The 15,680-nt window shown below is 35.3% G+C and overlaps 1 protein-coding gene across 6 annotated transcripts in view; it reads left to right on the top strand.

Annotated features, from left to right (window-relative positions):
* Positions 1 to 15,680, top strand: part of KIFAP3 (kinesin associated protein 3) — a 193,886-nt gene that overhangs the window by 48,416 nt on the left and 129,790 nt on the right. For all 6 annotated transcript variants that reach the window (XR_011390314.1, XM_008264095.4, XM_002715208.5 and 3 more), the window contains 5 exons: positions 284 to 339; positions 856 to 997; positions 3,869 to 3,968; positions 5,940 to 6,064; positions 7,443 to 7,541. Coding sequence is in view for 5 of the 6 variants with exons in the window: in XM_008264095.4 (XP_008262317.1) it covers positions 284 to 339; positions 856 to 997; positions 3,869 to 3,968; positions 5,940 to 6,064; positions 7,443 to 7,541 (522 nt within the window). In the remaining variant the exon portion in view is untranslated. The remainder of the gene's footprint in view (positions 1 to 283; positions 340 to 855; positions 998 to 3,868; positions 3,969 to 5,939; positions 6,065 to 7,442; positions 7,542 to 15,680) is intronic.

The raw sequence follows: 15,680 nt of genomic DNA, 5'->3' as shown, positions 1-15,680 counted from the left end.
ACTTAAAATTGACTCTTTTGCCTTCTGTTGGCAAGTCTTATTGTGTACTCCAAAAGTTAACCAAGGAGGAAGTTAAAATTTCTAACATAAATTGAATATTAGTTATTGATTTTATTCTCATTAGAAAAGATGGGTTATAGATGAGCATTTTTCATACATGAAAACAGATTTCATAAAATATTTTTAATATTCCAAGCTTAGCTAGAGTAAAACTGAGGTGGGTAATAATTACCCCAAAACCTTGAAAACCTAATTCTCTTGATTAAAAAATATCTTCTTACAGAAAAAAAAGAAAAATCAAGCAAGCCTAAAGATCCACCTCCTTTTGAAGGAATGGAGGTAAGACTGTATGTATTCTGATCTAATAGAGTACTGATTATGAAATTGCCTTTTACAAAAAATAATGCATTCAATCACATTAGTCAGAAGTGGAATTTTAACTTGTTGAAGTTAGAAGACCTGAAAAAGGTAGAAGTCAGTATTTTACTGATAAGCACAAAAGTTAGTGGTTGTACTTTGAAGCATAATTGAATGTTACAATATATTTTGAAATATTGTTAAATATATTGTAATAGATTCAAGTTACTTTGAATTATATGTGAGATACTTTATATTGATAAACAAATTTTAGAGTTTACATATGCTCTATCGTATTATATGGTTTATACTTTTGAATTAGAGTCTTTATACCCTAAAAGCTAATATTCTCCTTTATAAAAAGATAACTGCTGTAGGTTCTTTGCAAATTTGTCTGTTTTTATAAAGCGCAGTATGCTGATCACAAACTATCATTTCTCTGATCTTGGATCTGTGGAGCATTATTGTTGAGTATGTCCTGCCTCTTCTTTGTTTCAGATTGATGAAGTTGCTAACATTAATGACATGGATGAGTATATTGAATTACTATATGAAGATATTCCTGACAAGGTTCGAGGTTCTGCTTTGATCCTACAACTTGCTCGAAATCCAGATAACTTGGAAGAGCTACTACTGAATGGTGATTTATAACTTTAAGTGTTAAATGTAGAAAAAATATAAAACATTTTAAAATTTATTATAACAGAGGAACAATTTAAAGTTTATATCAAACTTTAGATTGCATGAGTTTTCTAGCTCCTTATTACATTTAAATATTTAAATATTCTCTGGAGAATTCACAAATCTTTCCATTAAATGAGGAAAATCTAGCATTAATGATTCTCTGTCTCTTCATTCTTTTACTCTGAAAAACATTTCTATTCTTTGTATTACAATACAGTACCAGACTTTTGACTTTTTAAAAAAGATTTATTTATTTGATAGGCAGAGTTACAGAGATAGAGAGAGAAACAGAGGGAGGGAGGGAAGAAAACGAGAGACAAACACACATGTGCTCACACACACACACACAAAAACACAAACACGTTAGCTCACTCCCCAAATGGCCAAGACAGACAGGCTGGGCCAAGCTTAAACCAGTAGCCTAGAGCTCCATCTGGGTTTCCTACATGAGTGGCAGGATCCCAAATCATCAGGCCATCTTCTACTTGCTTCCCAGGCACATTAGCTGGGAGCTGGATCAGAAATGGAGCAGCCAGAACCGGAACCTGGCAGTCATGATCACAGGCAGTCATCACAGGCAGCAGCTTAACCTAATGTACTACAATGCCAGCCCATGACATTTTTGTAGCATGTTTATAATATATATACACACGTATATATAAATATTTTTATTAAGTCAGAATTTCCATTTCTTAGCACAGCAAAGCTGTCAAATGTTGTATTTCATTTAGTTTGAATTTGACATCAGGTGTCAAATTAGCAAGTAGTGTTTGGTAGTAAAGAAAAAGGAGGCGGACATTCTTGCAACCTTTTTCTCAGTAATGCCACTAATGGAATTATTTTAAATGCAATGTTTGCTGACCTACTTTCACTAAAAGTAAGTTATGAAAGAAGTAATTTTTATCTAGTATGCATCTTTCTGTCTGTTGTTTGTCAGATTTCTCTTTTTAAAAAGTACTGTTTTGAGAGAGAGAGAGAAAGACGACGTAGAGATCTCCCATCTTGCTGGTTCACTCCCCAAATTCCCACAATTACTGGACTAGGCCAAAACTGGGAGCCTGGAACTCACCCATGTTTCCCACATGAATGGCTGAAACCCATCCCTGTTGTATCTCAGGTTCTGCATTAGCGGGAAACTGGAACCAGGAGCTGAACTTGGAGACTCAATAAACTCCAACTAAGACAAAAACCAAAGATAACAGATTTTTGTCAAACTAGCAAAAGCAAAAGGTAAAGAGAACGTGGAAGCAGAAACAATTAACAACTTAACCTGTACCCTGGAGCCTCAGTAAGATCAATAGTAGGCTGAACATCAAAAACCACGAGGTCATGAAGGTAGTGGGACAACATATTCAAAGTGCTAAATACAGCTGCAAAAAATTCTTGTCAATGAAGAATTCTGTATCCAGCAAAACTATTCTATGACAATTAATGGAATTTTGATTCCTTTGACATTCAACATGTATATTAATTTGGATTGTTTCAAATTATTTTTATATAACTTTATGTTTTCTTTTGACTTTGTATTGATAACTTACGTGTGATTTTTGCAGCTATATTTTTATGGAAACATTTCTCTGCTATAAAAAAAATGAGTAAAACTTGGTAGTTAGGTCACTGAAACTAAACCTGTGCCTAAGAACATGACACTATAGAACATTATTTCTATATAAAACAGTATTTTGAAAAATAATATTTCTTTTGGTTGTAGTAGTCAAGTATTTGGGGAATTATTGGATTGAGCAGAGCTTAACAGAGATACTTCATTAAATAGCACTTCCTGGGGCTTTTCCATGTTAATATGCATTGCCTACCTATTTATTCCAGAATAATTTTTGTTCAAATCATGAACTATTCCAGTGTGCGCCATTGTGAGTGTAAGCACATTGTGAAATGATGTTCTAAGATATTTTCAGCTTGCTAAAAAATTATTTACTAAGTGAATTAATAACTAATAAGTTTATTCTTGTTCTAAAATCTAAAAGACAAGAAAGTTCAAATAAATGGACCATTTTCATTACCATAATAAATACTGATAGTTCATTACAGCAAGTATAGTAAATCCACAGTAATTATTAAAGCAGTTGAATTATTTCTATACTTCATATTTTATTATATATTATATGTTATATGTTTCACTTTTAAGGACTAGCAAGCCATTTAACACTACTAATTTGAAACCAGTCTCATTACTTCATATTTATTTACAATAGGGTAACTTTCATTAAGTAACTCATTTAATTTACTTTCCTCTACATAAAAATCCAGCAGAGATGCCTGTTAATATACTCAGGAGCTAATTTTGTGAAAGATTTTTGTTTTATTTATGTATGTTGTCCTGTGATGCTGAAATACTAGTCTTATTTTTCTGATGCAGATTTCCTTGGTTGCTTTGCTTTAATGGACCAGTGTTAGTCTACTAAGCTGCTCATTATTTTTGCTAGACTCACCCTGGTTTATTTCCTTATTATTAAATGTGTTAAATAAGATGTTTAAAAAAAAGCACCACAGTACTAAGCTTACAGCTAGAAATGCAAACCAGTGATAACTGCATTTATTATTTTTTGCCACCCATGATATACATATTGTGTTACTTTGTCTAAATTATTTTTTACAGTATAGACTTGAAGCCACATTATAAGTTTTTAAGTAAAATTATATTTTAGTTTTTTTAAAAAAAGCTTTCCGTATTGGAAAGAAGCATCCTACTTTTTTGTCCCAGTTCCACCTTAGCATTGTTATTTATTAATAAGTAATTTAAAACCAGACACCCTTAACACCAGCGACAATGCTAATGATCATTTTTGTATGTCTTCTTTTTCTTCAGAAACTGCCCTTGGTGCATTAGCAAGAGTCCTGAGAGAAGACTGGAAGCAAAGTGTTGAATTAGCCACAAACATAATTTACATATTTTTTTGCTTTTCTAGGTAAGTGTAAAAATATTAAATAATAAGACTAATCTGTCTTGCTGTCTGTGTGCTATTGATTCAGTTTGTAGATCACTGGTTCTGTCACTCCGCATGTTTGTGTTCTGCCTCTGAATTCTTATTTTCCATCCTCTGTTTTGTTCTGTTATGCTCTTGTTCATTCTGCATTTACCCAGGCATGTACATACCCACAAACACACATAGTTTTAGAGTGTGGGCTGTGGAAGCAGGCTGTCTGAATTTGAGTCTAAGCTCTGCTGTGTCATCTTGGTTACTTTTCTGTCCTTCACTTTCTTTGTGGCTAAAATTTTACCCCTTTGGAAAGTTTTTAAGTTTAAATGAATTAAGAATTAAGGTAACATTGATTAGGGCCAGGTGTTTGGCACAATAATTAAGGTATTGCATAGGACGCCTGCATCCCATGTCTGAGTGCCTGGGTTTGAGTCTCACTCCACTTCCTATCCAGCTTCCTGCTCAGGGAGGCAGCAGGTGATGGAAGTCCCTGCAACCCCCATGGAAGACCAAGTTTGAGTTCATGTCTCCTGGCTTCCACCTTATCTAGCCCTGTCTTTTTCATCTGAGAAGTGAATCATCAGATGGAAGATCTCTTTGTAGCTGTCTCTGTCTCTGTCTTTCTACCTTTCAAAAAAATAAAAATAAACTAAAAATAATATACTTGAAGCTTGACTCAGAGTTAAGTGCTCAGTAAATGTCCTTGTTTCTTATATACATATAGTGCAAACACATCATTTGTATATTTATTTTTTATACAATATGATTAAGAAAGAAGATGTTAAGACATTGTGAAAAGGTTCTAGCCAATTTGTAGAAAGTTGCTTGCCTCTATTCTAAAATATACTGGCATTAGCAACTAAATATTTATTAAAGAAATACTTTGATAAGTAATCATCTAGGAGATATATAAATCCTGATGGCTAATACTTTATAGTATATTCTTTTTAATTTATTTTCTGGTGTCTATTTTATACAATATATGCCTAGTACTGTTACAGTATTTTGTTAGTAGTCTGAAAATTTATTTTGAGAATATCTGAGTAGTTAATATTGGTAATTAATTTTTAAAAAAGTATTTAATTCCTGAAAAATAATTCAGAAATGGTAATCTTAAATTTCACATCTTCCGGCCGGCGCCGTGGCTCACTAGGATAATCCTCCACCTTGCGGCACCGGCACACCAGGTTCTAGTCCCAGTCGGGGCTCCGGATTCTGTCCCGATTGCCCCTCTTCCAGGTCAGCTTTCTGCTATAGCCCGGGAATGCAGTGGAGGATGGTCCAAGTACTTGGGTCCTGCACCCCATGGGAGACCAGGAAAGTAACTGGCTCCTGCCATTGGATCAGCGCGATGCGCTGGCCATAGCGCGCCAGCCACGGCAGCCATTGGAGGGTGAACCAACAGCAAAAGGAAGACCTTTCTCTCTGTCTCTCTCACTGTCCACTCTGCCTGACAAAAAATAATTTTTTTTCACATCTTCCTAGTATGCTATCAATATATTCATTTATTGGCCGGCGCCGCGGCTCACTAGGCTAATCCTCCACCTAGCGGCGCCGGCACACCGGGTTCTAGTCTGGTTGGGGTGCCGGATTCTTTCCCTGTTGCCCCTCTTCCAGGCCAGCTCTCTGCTGTGGCCCGGGAAGGCAGTGGAGGATGGCCCAAGTGCTTGGGCCCTGCACCCCATGGGAGACCAGGAGAAGCACCTGGCTCCTGCCTTTGGATCAGCGCGGTGTGCCAGCTGCAGCGCACCAGCCGTGGCGGCCATTGGAAGGTGAACCAACGGCAAAGGAAGACCTTTCTCTCTGTCTCTCTCTCTCTCACAATCCATTCTGCCTGTCAAAAAAAAATTCATTTATTGAAATATGTATATCAAATTTATTTTCTTCATGGCTTATCCCAGTGTTTATTGAAAACAAATTTCCCACAAGATGTATTCTTTTAAAATCTCTTCTTTAAAGTTTTTCTCAGTTTCATGGGCTTATCACTCACTATAAAATCGGAGCTCTATGTATGAATATTATTGATCATGAATTAAAAAGACACGAACTTTGGCAAGAAGAACTTTCTAAGAAGAAGAAAGCTGATATCCTTTTAGAGTGGCATTTTGTTCTTTACATTCTTTTCTTTAAAAATTGCTGATCACATTACTTGGAAACAATGCAAAAGTGTGTTGACGGTTAAGATAACATTAAAACCATCAGAGTGAATATAGTTTGACATTATACTTTTACCTTTTGTCTCTTCACCGTAGTGACTAATGATGTAGAAAAGGTTATAGTGGTACTGGATAACTGAATCAGTGAACCTCTTAGTGCCTACACCGTAATGTGCACTAAGATCCTTTGTTAACCGAAGCATGGCTCACCATTGTTGCTTGTATACTTCCATTTAAGTACTAAAGTAACTTTAATTAGAATAGGTACAAATTTGATGATGAACTTAAAGTTCTATTTTCCTAGGTAAGTCTAAAAATAGTTTTTTTAATAAATTCAAATTTGAGAGGTCTATAGAATGATAGAACTCATAAAAAGTTTTAAAAATTATCAGTTTTAATCTATCTCACAATTTGGCAATCTTTTCTGTACCTTCTCTAAAGAATGTTTATATACCCATTGAGGTTAAATCATTTGGCATTCTATTTGTTATAACCTTATTTTGCTTATTTCCCAAAGCTTCTATCCCTTGGTTCTACTTTTGCACACTGAAGCAATGTAGAATAAAGATACTGAAGCAATGTTGAGTAAGGATATTTCTGCACCATCACAAGTCCTCCCTATATGAAGATATTTATCATATTACTTCTGCAACTTAATTCTTCTAGATCACAGGCCCTGGTTTATTTATATCTGTATTAACATGATACGTTGTACAGATCAGCACACCGTGCTGTTATCTTTCCTTTGAACCCAAATTTTATTAATGTCTTTTAAAATGTGAAAACATTATCCTATTCTGCAGAGTTTTATAAATTTATTAACTCCCATTTGTGGAAAAAGTGGATCTTATTCCTTGAGCTGTTTCTTTCTTAGCATCTCTAGTCAGAAGAGAGTGCTAAAAATTAGATTTAATCTGTGTCTTTTAAATATTCTGGGCATCTGTCCGTGGTGGAATCAGAGAATCACTCTCTTATAGCAAATAATCACTTTGGTTCATTGGACCCACTTGGTAATCTGTTGAAAATTAAATGCTTGGCAACCTACATAAAATATTTGTGTGTACAGTTTCTGGAAATTCAGGTATATGGTGGCATTCAAACATTTGCTCATGCAAGTATTCCAAGCTAATCCTAAGATTCCTAAAAAATCCTATTGTAACACAATAGAGATGAACATTCTAAACTATTCATTAGAGGATATAATTATATAAAATTGCATATAAAATATATTATATTAGTGCTATTATTTCAGTATATTTTCTTTGCTTCAGTTAGTATGTTTGATCCTTAACTTCAAGCTGTTTACTTGATGAAGACCCTGAAAACCAAACCTTGAGAAAGGAGTATGAAAAAACCTTTAAAAAATACCAAGGGCTTGTGGTAAAACAAGAACAGCTATTACGAGGTATGGTTTCCTAACTAGTGAGAAAAGCAACAAAGTGCTTACTCACAATACGTTAGTTTTATTCCATTTTTTTTGTCATAAAGCTAATACCAGAATAACTGAAAATTCTCTAAATCTTAATATGCTGCAAATTCTTCTGTCTTGAATATACATAACATTTATTTTATTCCACAGCATTTTCCAACAACTCATAATGTAATTTCAATCCAGTATGTGACTCTTTTAATAATAATTTTTGTGTCTCACATCCTAACTTGTTTTATAAATTTCCAAAACAAAAATTTTGGGGTAGTTATACAAAGAGGTCCAAGATACTCTTCACCTCATTTTCTCATAAACTCTCATATTACTATCTTTTACACAATTAATGAATTGCACCCGGCTTCCCTTAATTTTTTTTTAACTTTTATTTAATGAATATAAATTTCCAAAGTACAGAATATGGATTACAATGGCTTCCCCCCCATAACGTCCCTCCAGCCCACAACCCTCCCCTTATCCACTCCCTCTCCCCTTCCATTCATCTCCTGTGCTCCTCTTAGCCTCTAGTAATCAGCATTCTGTGATCAGATGGAGTTTTTTGTGTTGCTATTTTTTTTAGCTCCCACATACAAGGGAGAATGTGCACTATTGTTTCTTTCTGTGTCTGGCTTATTTCCCTCAACATGATTTGTGCTTGACTATTGAGATTTACTTTTCGTCATTGATCATTTGATTAACTTAATATCTGAAAATATTTGCTAACTTCCAAATGTTTTCATTTCTTAAGAGTTAGTAGTATTTTTAACAACCCTAAATTTTTTTAATATTTGAAGTTGATAATTCAGCCTAGCCTGTTGTAAAAAATCCAGATTTTCAAAAGTTAGTTTTAAAATAGTCTAGGAAATAATAGATATTATCCATATCAACTTATGAATTATATGTTATCTAAAATGCATCAGATCTCCAGAAATTAGTTCTTTTCATGTCAGAATTTCAAAGCTCTAAGTTTATTTTTTTAAAGATTTATGTATTCGTTTATTTTAAAGGCAGAGTTACAGAGAGGTAGAGGCAGAGAGGGAGAGACAGAGAGAGAGAGAGGTCTTCAATTCGCTGGTTCACTCCCCCAAATGGTTGCAAAGGCTGGAGCTGGGCTAATCCAAAGCCAGGAGCCTGGAACTTCTTCCAGGTCTCCCATGTAGGTGCAGAGGTCCAAGGACTTGGGCCATCCTCTACAGCTTTCCCAGGCCATAGCAGAGAGCTGGATTGAAAGTGGAGCAGCTGGGACTCGAACCAGCGCCCATGTGGGATGCCTGTGCAGTAGGCAGCAGCTTTACCCACTATTCTACAGCATCAGCTCCTAAGTTGATTTTTAATGTGTAAAATTTTAAGCTTAGCCTCTTATAAATCTTTTATTATCCAAATATTGAATGTCTTTTTTGATGGGTAATAAACTATAAAAGTTCATATTTACAGTTCCATAAATTTCAACATATTAATAGCCATGAGTCAATGACCAAATTGAACTGAAGGATATATCTGTCGTTCACAGTTTCCATGGGCATTTTTGTAACCTTTTTCATTTCCTTCCCCCTCTCCTTCATGCTAAGTTATCAGTGATCTGTTCTCTATTGCATTCGATTGGTTTTTCTTTTTTAGAGTATTATATAGATGGGATGATATAGCATGCATTCTTTTTTTTGTATGTCTTCTTTCAACACAACAGATTTATATTTGCTGTTTCAGTTAACAGTAGGTCAGTCTTTTTTATTGCATGGTTTTTTTTATTCTCTTATGGATGGTCATTTTGAATATTTTGAGGTTTTTTTGGTGATTAAAATGCTGCTGTGAACATTTGTCTACAAGTCTTAATTGGACATTGTCTACAAGGCTTAATTGGCTTTCTTTCCATTTGGTTAATTACCTGGTCATGGAATTACTGGATCACAAAAAAGATATATGGTTATTTTTGTAGGAAGCTGCCCAGTGGTTTTCTACATTGGTTTACATTCCTACTCAGAGAATGAGAGTTTTAGCTGTTTAACATCTTTGCCAGTGTTTGATAGGGTTAATCTTGTTCATTTTAGCTAATCTAAAATGTATGCATTGGTGTTTTATTGTGGTTTGGATTTGAATTTCCCTAGTGATCAAGTATGGTGGACATCTCTTCATGTGCTTGTCTTCCATCTCTTTGTATTGGTTGAAGTGTTTCTTTTGTGTCTTCTACCTATTTTTAATTAGCATATTGTATATTTATGTATATATATAAAATATATATACATTATATATTTTTTGATACAAGATTTTATCAGATGTGATATTTGATAAAAGTTTTCCCAGTCTGTGATTTGTCTTTTCATCGCCTAACAATATCTTTTGAAGAGTATTTAATTATTGTGAAATACATCTAATTTAGTGTTTTATGGATCATGACTTTCCTATTACATGTAAAAAGTCTTTTCCTAACAGAAGGTTATGATTTTTCTTTTATGTTTTCTTCTAGAAGTTTCATAGCCTGACTGTTTGCAGTTAGGTCTATTATACATTTTGGGTTAATTTTGCATATGTTGTGAGGGATCAAATTTTTTTTTGCAAGTCTGTCCCAATTATTCAAATACTATTTGCTGAAAAGACTGTTCTTTACCTATTGAATTAGTTTCTATCTTTGTCAAAAACCTTTATCCATATATGTTTATGCCGATTTTTGGACTTTCTAATCCTTTTAATTTCTCATACCAATATTGCATTGTTTTCAGACTACAAATATTTCATATCTTTTGTCAGATTTATCCCTAACCATTTCTTATCTTGTTGGAATTCTAGTGCTCTTTTAAAACAGTTTTGAATTTCTGATTGCAGTTTAACAATCTGTATGCTGCTGCTAATTCAATCTGCTATTGTCTCATTGATGCTCTGTATATTTGTAGTTTTATTTCATTGATGTCTACTCTGATCTTTATTATTTCTTTTGTTCAGTTGGAGTTCAATTTGCTCTTATTTTTTTTTTTTAAGTGGAAGCTGAGATCATTCAAGACCTTTGTTTTCTCATAAGATGTTTAATTCTATAAATTTTCTTTTAAGCACTGCTTTGACAGCATTCCATGTATGTAGATTCTGATAAATTCTGTTTTAATTTTCATTTTAACTCAGTTAAAAATACTTTCCAAATATTCTTTATATTTTTCTTTGACCCACAGGTTATTTAGAAGGGAATTACTCTGTTTCCAAATAATTGGATATTTTCCAGATGATTTCTGTTTTCCAATCATGCTTGGTATTAACATTTATTTATTTCCATTGTCATCAGAGCATATCTTTGTATGGCTTTAATCTTTCTGAAACTATTGAGACTGGTTTTATGACTTAGAATATGGTCTTAGTAAAGGTTGCATGCACACATGACTATTTTAGCCATTGTTCAGTAGTATGTTCTATAAATGGCATTGAGATGAAGTAGGCTAATAGTAATATGCAAATCTTTATATCTTGTTGATTTTTTTTCTATTAATTTTTGAGAGTATTATTAAAACCTAACAAGATTTAGGAATTTATCTGCTATTTCTCCTGAAAATCTGTTGCTCCATGTATGTTGAAGCTCTCTGTTCTTGGGGTCTTAAAGATGTTGGATTGCAGTGTGCTCTTAGTGAATTGTGGTTACCATGGAAAGATCTTCATTATGCCTGGTAATCTTTCATCTGAAATATACTTTGTCTTGTATTGAGTCAGCCACTTCTGCTTTCTTACAACTAGTACATATTTATCCATATTCTTTATTTACATGTTTATATTAAAGCTGTTTCTATAAACAGTATAAAGTTGTATAAAGTTGAGTCTTGCTTTTGTGTGTGTGTTCCTTTTTTTTTTTTTTTTTTAAAGATTTGTTTATTAGAAAGGCAGAGAGAGAGAGAGACGTCCAACTGCTGGTTTACTTCCCAGATGGCCACAGCAACCAGGTCTGCACCAGGCCAAATCCAGGAGCCATAAACTATCCAAGTCTCCTGTGTGGGTAGCAGGGGCCCAAGTCTTAGGAGCCCTTGCTCTCCCAGGTGCATTAGGAGGGAGATAGATCAGAAATAAAACCATCTGTAACTGAAACCAGCAGTCTCTGATATGGGAGATATGGGATGCTGGTGTTGAAACCAGAGAATTAACCCTCTGTGCTACAACTCTGGCCCAGTGTGCATGTCTTTTTCACCTTGATTTTTCCTTGTCTGCCTTGTAGATTGAGGATTTTTAAAATTCCATTTTATCTTCATTGTTGACTTAGTTATAACTCTTTGTTGATTGCTTTAATTCATGTTATACATGTTTGATTGTAATTGTCTACCTTCAAGTGTACATCTTATGACATCTATCCTAAGTCTGTTTTCAAATGATATCTTCCAATTCTTTTTTAAATTATTTATTTGAGAGGCAGAGAAAGAAACAGAACGCTCATTTGCTTTTTTGCTTCCCAAATATACACAACAGCCCTTGGCTGGGCCTGAAACTGGGAGCCTGGAGTTCTATCCAGGTCCCTACTTGGGTAACAGAAACCTAATCAGTTGAGGTATCACCTTTGCCTCCCAGGGTGTATATTAGTGGTTAGCCGGGGTCTGGTGAACCTAGTCACTCTGATAGGGGACTCAGGAAACTGAACCATTAGGCCAAAATCCATTTCATCCTAATTCTTTAGTGTTAGAACGATTTTCCCTCCCTGTCTTTATGGTAGTAGTAATATTATATATTTATTATATTATGTCATATATTATTATACATGTATTAAACATATTTATAAACCATATAATACATTTTTAATAAATATTTTTATCTTAAAGATATTTAAATGATCAGAAATCTTATATATTACTTACCATTTCCACTGATCCTACTCCTTTGTGTATATTCATGTTACTCTCTGGTGTGATTTTCTTTCTGCCTGAGTGAATTCCTTTAATATTTCTTAAAGGACAGATTTGTCAGTGATTTGCCCTTCTTATGTGTTTCTTCTTCCTAGGTTTCTTTGCATGTTTTATAATATTTGATTAACTTCCCAACAGTGTGAAGTTTTATTGTTTGATACTAGATATTTTTATCCCTATGAATGAGCTTTATTTTGGGATACAGCTGAAGTACCTGGAAATAGTTTGATCTGTTGGGATCTTAAACCTATATAGTTTATAGTATTTTACTCTGTACATGAGGAGCACTTTTTTTAAAGATTTATTTTATGTGATTGAAAGGCAGAGAGAGGGAGAAACAGAGAGAGATCTTCCATCTGCTAGTTCAATCCTCAGATGGTCTCAACAGCCAAGCCAAAGCCAGGAGCCAGGAGCCAGGAGCTTCTTCCGAGTCTCTCACATGGGTGCAGAGGCCCATGTACTTGGCTTATCCTCCTCTGCTTGCCAAGGTATATTAGGAGGGAACTGAATCAGAAGTGGAGTAGCTGGGTCTCACCACCCAATATGAGATGCCAGTGTCTCAGGCTGCAACTTAACCCGCTACGCCACAACACCAGCCCCTGTGAGCAGCATTTACTGTAAAGCTGATTATTTCTCACTACTGAGCCAAGACCTTTCTGATGACTGTAACTATTGCTTCTTAAATTGTGAAACTTCCAGTATGATGGGTAGAAATAGTCATTGTTTCCAGCCTTGTGAGGAATCAAGTTTGATTTTTTTTCCAGTCCTCTCATTTTATTCTATTCTCAGTCTCAGATTCCTGACATCCATCTGCCAATTAGTACTATGCTCAGTATTCAAGAGAGCCCTCTCTAGAACCCCAAAGTTCTCTTTGATCAGTTCTCTCCTCTCGAGTGCTTTTTCTGTGAACTCAAACTTCCTTGACTTCCCTGGACTCTTGGCTCCATCTCCTTAACTCCGGGATTCTGTCAGGTTCTGCCTGCATTCTTCTCCTTGTTTTGTGACCTGGAAACTCTATAGGCAATAATATTCTGAGCAATCATAGGGCCAGCTCATTTGTTTCTTAGCTCTCAGGGATCACTGTCTTTCATTGTCTGAAGTCCAATGTTTGAATACCTTTTTTTTTGAACTTTAGTCTGCTTTTGGTTGTTGTTCCTGGTGAAGGTTTGAAATGTAGTTTGTGTTGCTGTGTTGTATTAATTTTCTAGGGCTACTATAACAAATGACTGCAAAGCGAGTACAATGGAAATTTATTCTCTCAGTTTTGGAGACTGGAAGGTCAAATTCAAGGTTTCATCAGGACCATTTTCTCTCTGATGGCTGGGAAAGGGAATGCATCCTTGTCATTTCCTAACTTTTTGGTGGCTTCCAGCAATTGTTGGTGCTTCTTAGCTTATGGCTGCATCACTCCAGTGTCTGCCTCTGCCTCTGCCTCTGCCTCCACGTGGTCTTCTTTCCACTGTATCTGTCTCTGTTATGTCCTGTCCTCTTATTAGGACACCAGTCATTGGATTCAGGATCCACCCTAATCCTTTATCACCTCTTCATAACTAATTACATCTACAATGACCCTACTTCCAAATAAGGACATATTCTAAGGTTTTGAGCAGAAATAAGTTTTGGAAGAACAGTATTTAACCTACTGTGTCTAAACATGACTGTAAGCACAAGTCCGCTATATATGCCTTTTCAGCCCAACTTTAGAACCTGTTAACAGTATCTTGCATAGAAAGTAGCATAATGCAGTAATATAAATTGTCAACTTTGGGATGGGCTTAAATTTTTTTTTTTTTTTTTTTTTTTTTTTTGGACAGGCAGAGTAGACAGTGAGAGAGAGAGACAGAGAGAAAGGTCTTCCTTTGCTGTTGGCTCACCCTCCAATGGCCGCCGTTGCCAGCGCGCTGCGGCCGGCGCACCATGCTGATACGATGGCAGGAGCCAGGTACTTCTCCTGGTCTCCCATAGGGTGCAGGGCCCAAGCACTTGGGCCATCCTCCACTGCCTTCCCGGGCCACAGCAGAGAGCTGGCCTGGAAGAGGGGCAACCAGGACAGAATCCAGCGCCCTGACCAGGACTAGAACCTGGTGTGCCAGCACCGCAAGGCGGAGGATTAGCCTAGTGAGCCGCAGCGCCGCCAGGGCTTGAATTTTAATTTAAGTTTACCACTGTCTAGCTGTGTGGATAGAACAAGTTACTCAGTTGATCTGAATCTGAGGTTCCCTCATGTATACAATTTTTGTGATACTGCTTTCCTAAAAAAATTTTTTTAGTACTGAAATGGGTTATCATTCACAAATCAACTAGTATATTACTTGGAATATAGTAGGTACTTAATAAATGTGACTTACCTTTCTACCTCAAATATTTGTTAAATTAAAAAACTTAATATACTTCTATTTATGCATGTAAAAATGTATGCATTTCCTAGTTCTTTTCATTAAAGTATAAAGATGGTTTACAATAATTTAATAAATGAAATACAAAAATAATGAGTTGAACATCAAGGCCATAAGAGGGCAAAAAGCTATGTTGACCATAATAGGTTACATAAGTCTTCTTAAATTTTTTATTTATCATCATTTTATCTTAAAAGTAGAGAGACAGCAATAGAGGAATAGAGAGAAATCTTCCATCCACTGATTCATACCCCAAAACCCCATAATATTTGTGGCAGAGTTGGGCCAACCCAAAGCCAGGAGCCCAGAACTTAGCCTGGGTCTACCACATGGGTGGCAGGCATCCAAGTACTTAAGTACCTACTGCCTTCCCAGGTGTACATTAACAGGAAGATGGGATTAGAAGTGAATTCAGGACTTGAACTGACACATTGTAATACCAGAGAAGGGCAATCCCAAACCATACCTTAATATCTTAACCACTGCACTAAATGCCCACCCCAGGCTACATAATTCTGACAGAAACCTTTCAATGTAACTCTGAATCATCATTTCAATAGAGACAAAATGGAAAACATTATCTTAATGTTCACTGTCAAAAGAGAGCAGTCATTTGAGTATCCTTTAAGAACCTAAGTATTTTCATTACAGAGATCTCAAAGAAATTTTAATTAGAACTAGTAGACATAACCTCAACTCTGGTGTAACAGTTGTATTGCTAAATTTCATATGGCCTTTTCTTATAGTGACTAATAGAAAATTGTTTGAATGTGAAAAACTATTTTAGTGTCCTCAAATTTAGTTTAGGTATACTATATATTTTGCATTATAGCTCTTCTAACATAGCAGGTCTTAGTTGTTAA

Source organism: Oryctolagus cuniculus, chromosome 7, assembly GCF_964237555.1.
Source record: "Oryctolagus cuniculus chromosome 7, mOryCun1.1, whole genome shotgun sequence".
Classification (NCBI taxonomy): Eukaryota; Metazoa; Chordata; class Mammalia; order Lagomorpha; family Leporidae; genus Oryctolagus; species Oryctolagus cuniculus.
The sequence above is the reverse complement of the archived record's forward strand: the minus strand, read 5'-3'. Positions and strand labels throughout refer to the sequence as shown.